The sequence below is a fragment of the Penaeus chinensis genome, chromosome 16, assembly GCF_019202785.1.
Source record: "Penaeus chinensis breed Huanghai No. 1 chromosome 16, ASM1920278v2, whole genome shotgun sequence".
NCBI lineage: Eukaryota > Metazoa > Arthropoda > Malacostraca > Decapoda > Penaeidae > Penaeus > Penaeus chinensis.
The window spans coordinates 22,355,307-22,360,306 of NC_061834.1; the positions used below are offsets into that span (position 1 = coordinate 22,355,307).

General features: G+C 52.9%; 1 protein-coding gene across 1 annotated transcript in view; it reads left to right on the forward strand.

The window, feature by feature from the left end:
- The window catches only part of LOC125033469 (ras-related protein Rap-2c-like), a 69,285-nt gene that overhangs the window by 53,058 nt on the left and 11,227 nt on the right, over positions 1-5,000 (forward strand). Inside the window, exon 3 of the mRNA XM_047624996.1 lies at positions 1-14. This exon is cut by the window's left edge and continues 187 nt beyond it. Coding sequence (XP_047480952.1) covers positions 1-8 — 8 coding nt within the window. The 3' untranslated portion in view covers positions 9-14. The remainder of the gene's footprint in view (positions 15-5,000) is intronic.

Sequence of the window (5,000 nt, forward strand, 5' to 3'; positions counted from 1 at the left end):
TACTCTAACACCAGGTGAGGAACAGGGGCCAGTGTGGGCCGGCTTTACTGAGGGGATGCAGAGTATGGAGTGAGGGAAGACTCACCAGGGGAGTGGTGAGGGAACGGCCGAGTCGGGCCGGAGGGAGCAGCAGCGGGGGGGCGCCTGGAAAGCGCCCCATCCCGAGGAGGAGGAGGAGAAGGAGGAGGAACGGGAAGTGCGAGGCAGTGCTCTCGACGCGGCTGCACGAGCTCTCACTTATAAGGCATTTACGGAGGGGGAGAGGAGGGTGGGGGGGCATTGACCAAGTAGCTGCGAGCGTGGAAGAAGGGCAGCTCGAGGTGCCCCGGGTTGGGGGGAGTGAAGGGAGGGGTTGATTGCGCGGTGACGGAGGACGAATGGGTGGGGAGGCGAGATGTGAAGAGCTAATAGGGAAAGGGGGAGAGGATGGAGAGGGAGCTGCGAAGGGGAAGGGGAGATGTGATAGGGTGTGAAGACTTGAAGGGGTAATAAGAGAAGGGATGCTTAGGGGGGGTGTGAAGGTGCAATAGGGGAGAGGAGATGTGAGGATGAAATAAAGGAGTGGATATGCGATGCTGAAATAGGTGAGGGGAGATGTGAAGATGAAATACGAAAGGGGAGATGCAAAGGTAAATTAACGAAGGGGAGATGTATAGATGAAATAGGGGAGGGGAAATGTGAAGGTGAAATAGAGGAAGGGAGAAGTGAAATTGAAATAAGAGAGGGGAAATGCGAGGATGAAATAGGAGAAGGAAAATGCTAGGGAATAGGGGAAGGGAAATGTGAGGGTGAAAAAAGGGAGGGGAGATGTGAGGAAATAGGGGAGGGGACATACTGGGATGAAATAGATGAGTTGCGAAGGTGATATAGGGGAGAGGAGATGCAAAGGTCAAATAGGGGAGGGGGGATGCATAAGTAAAATAGGGGAGGGGAGATGGAAAGGTGAAATAGGGGAGAGGAGATGCAAAGGTGAAATAGGGGAGGGGAGATGGAAAGGTGAAATAGGGGAGAGGAGATGCAAAGGTGAAATAGGGGAGGGGGGATGCATAGGTAAAATAGGGGAGGGGAGATGGAAAGGTGAAATAGGGGAGAGGAGATGCAAAGGTGAAATAGGGGAGGGGAGATGGAAAGGTGAAATAGGGGAGAGGAGATGCAAAGGTCAAATAGGGGAGGGGAGATGCATAGGTAAAATAGGGGAGGGGAGATGAAAGGTGAAATAGGGGAGAGGAGATGCAAAGGTGAAATAGGGGAGGGGGGATGCATAGGTAAAATAGGGGAGGGGAGATGGAAAGGTGAAATAGGGGAGAGGAGATGCAAAGGTGAAATAGGGGAGGGGAGATGGAAAGGTGAAATAGGGGAGGGGAGATGGAAAGGGGAAATAGGGGAGGGGAGATGGAAAGGTGAAATAGGGGAGGGGAGATGAAAAGGTGAAATAGGGGAGGGGAGATGGAAAGGTGAAATAGGGGAGAGGAGATGCAAAGGTCAAATAGGGGAGGGGGGATGCATAAGTAAAATAGGGGAGGGGAGATGGAAAGGTGAAATAGGGGAGAGGAGATGCAAAGGTGAAATAGGGGAGGGGAGATGGAAAGGTGAAATAGGGGAGAGGAGATGCAAAGGTGAAATAGGGGAGGGGAGATGGAAAGGTGAAATAGGGGAGAGGAGATGCAAAGGTGAAATAGGGGAGGGGAGATGGAAAGGTGAAATAGGGGAGGGGAGATGCAAAGGTCAAATAGGGGAGGGGGGATGCATAAGTAAAATAGGGGAGGGGAGATGGAAAGGTGAAATAGGGGAGAGGAGATGCAAAGGTGAAATAGGGGAGGGGAGATGGAAAGGTGAAATAGGGGAGAGGAGATGCAAAGGTCAAATAGGGGAGAGGAGATGCAAAGGTGAAATAGGGGAGAGGAGATGCAAAGGTCAAATAGGGGAGGGGGGATGCATAAGTAAAATAGGGGAGGGGAGATGGAAAGGTGAAATAGGGGAGAGGAGATGCAAAGGTGAAATAGGGGAGGGGAGATGGAAAGGTGAAATAGGGGAGAGGAGATGCAAAGGTCAAATAGGGGAGGGGGGATGCATAAGTAAAATAGGGGAGGGGAGATGGAAAGGTGAAATAGGGGAGAGGAGATGCAAAGGTGAAATAGGGGAGGGGAGATGGAAAGGTGAAATAGGGGAGAGGAGATGCAAAGGTGAAATAGGGGAGGGGAGATGGAAAGGTGAAATAGGGGAGAGGAGATGCAAAGGTCAAATAGGGGAGGGGGGATGCATAAGTAAAATAGGGGAGGGGAGATGGAAAGGCGAAATAGGGGAGAGGAGATGCAAAGGTGAAATAGGGGAGGGGAGATGGAAAGGTGAAATAGGGGAGAGGAGATGCAAAGGTGAAATAGGGGAGGGGAGATGGAAAGGTGAAATAGGGGAGAGGAGATGCAAAGGTCAAATAGGGGAGGGGGGATGCATAAGTAAAATAGGGGAGGGGAGATGGAAAGGTGAAATAGGGGAGGGCAGATGCGAGGATGAAATAGGGGAGGGCAGATGCAAGGATGAAATAGGGGAGGGCAGATGCGAGGATGAAATAGGGGAGGGCAGATGCAAGGATGAAATAGGGGAGGGCAGATGCAAGGATGAAATAGGGGAGGGCAGATGCGAGGATGAAATAGGGGAGGGCAGATGCGAGGATGAAATAGGGGAGGGGCAGATGCAAGGATGAAATAGGGGAGGGCAGATGCAAGGATGAAATGGGGGAGGGCAGATGCAAGGATGAAATAGGGGAGGGCAGATGCAAGGATGAAATAGGGGAGGGCAGATGCAAGGATGAAATAGGGGAGGGCAGATGCAAGGATGAAATAGGGGAGGGCAGATGCAAGGATGAAATAGGGGAGGGCAGATGCAAGATGAAATAGGGGAGGGCAGATGCAAGGATGAAATAGGGGAGGGCAGATGCAAGGATGAAATAGGGGAGGGCAGATGCAAGGATGAAATGGGGGAGGGCAGATGCAAGGATGAAATAGGGGAGGGAGATGCAAAGGTGAAATAGGGGGGGGAGATGAAAGGTGAAATAGGGGAGAGGAGATGCAAAGGTCAAATAGGGGAGGGGAGATGGAAAGGTAATAGGGGAGGGGAGATGGAAAGGGGAGAGAGGGGAGGGAGATGGAAAGGGGAGAGAGGGGAGGGAGATGGAAAGGGGAGAGAGGGGAGGGAGATGGAAAGGGGAAATAGGGGAGGGGAGATGGAAAGGTGAAATAGGGGAGGGTAGATGCAAAAGTCAAATTGGAAGGGAAGTTATGAAGGTGAAAGAGGAAGGGCAGATGCGAGGATGAAATAGGGGAGGGCAGATGCGAGGATGAAATAGGGGAGGGCAGATGCGAGGATGAAATAGGGGAGGGCAGATGCGAGGATGAAATAGGGGAGGGCAGATGCGAGGATGAAATGGGGGAGGGCAGATGCAAGATAGAAATAGGGGAGGGCAGATGCAAGGATGAAATAGGGGAGGGCAGATGCAAGATAGAAATAGGGGAGGGCAGATGCGAGGATGAAATAGGGGAGGGCAGATGCGAGGATGAAATGGGGGAGGGCAGATGCAAGGATGAAATAGGGGAGGGCAGATGCAAGGATGAAATAGGGGAGGGCAGATGCAAGGATGAAATAGGGGAGGGCAGATGCAAGGATGAAATAGGGGAGGGCAGATGCAAGGATGAAATAGGGGAGGGCAGATGCAAGGATGAAATAGGGGAGGGCAGATGCAAGGATGAAATAGGGGAGGGCAGATGCAAGATAGAAATAGGGGAGGGCAGATGCAAGATAGAAATAGGGGAGGGCAGATGCAAGGATAGAAATAGGGGAGGGCAGATGCAAGATAGAAATAGGGGAGGGCAGATGCAAGATAGAAATAGGGGAGGGCAGATGCAAGGATGAAAAAGGGAGGGCAGTGCCAGGATGAAATGGGGGAGGGGGATGTGAGGATGAAATAGGGGAGGATAGATGTGAGGATGAAATAGGGAAGGGGAGATGTGAGGATGAAATAGGAGAGGGGAGATGTGAACGGAATAGGAGCCGGGTGTGTGACGGGGTTATAGGGAAGAGGAAAGGGAATGGGGAGATATGAAGGGGCAATGGGGGAGGGAAAGAGAGAATTGGGAGTAGAACTCTTAAAATGTAATAGAGGAGGAGAGGCATGGGGGTGAAGCAGGGGAGGGTAGACGTGAAGGGTTAATAGTGGAGGAAGATGGGGGATGCGAAGAGGTCATAGGGGAGAGGGGGGAAGGGGGAGAGGAGGGAGATGTGAAAGGATGAGAGGGGAAGGGGAGGTGGAGAGAAGTGAAAGGGGGAAAGGGATGGGGAGGGAACATGTGAAAAGGTTGTAGTGGAGGGGAAGTTACATGGGAGAGGACGGAATTGGGCGTGAAGGGAGTGCAAGAGGTGGAGGCAGAAGAGACTGCGATGCGAGGGGAGAGACGAGGGGAAGCGTCAAGGGAGGAAAGAGCGCAGGGCGGAGAGGTGTGGAAGGCCGCGTGAGTCTCGTTAGATGTTTGTGTTCCCTTTGTGTGGAGGAGCGCGTTGTGGATGCAGGTTTTGTGCCGTGTTTATATGCGGGGGCTCCGGGAAGGAGGCGGGAGGGCGGGCCTGGAGAGGAATGCGGGGGAATGAAATGAGAAAATGGAAGTGAATGTAGGGCATCTGAGGAGAGACAAGGGTAATGGTGCGGGGGGGGGGGGGGGGGAGCAGGAAATCAACTGCCAGATTAGAAACGGAGGAAGGACAGAAGGCAGGGACGCATAGGAGGGAAGGGTGATGGGGAAGAGAACCGGAGGAAGAGTGGATCGGTAAGACTTGAATGTGTGCAAGCGCCCGCGTCGCTTGCTAATGAAACCAAGAGGATAGACCTGCGTCGGTCGGCCTGGATGAATAGCAGGCGGAGGACGAGATGGCTGAATGGAGGGGGGGGGGGGGGTCATGTACATGGGACACATTGTACACCCGTAGCCAAAATGTACGCATTCGCTGCTGCT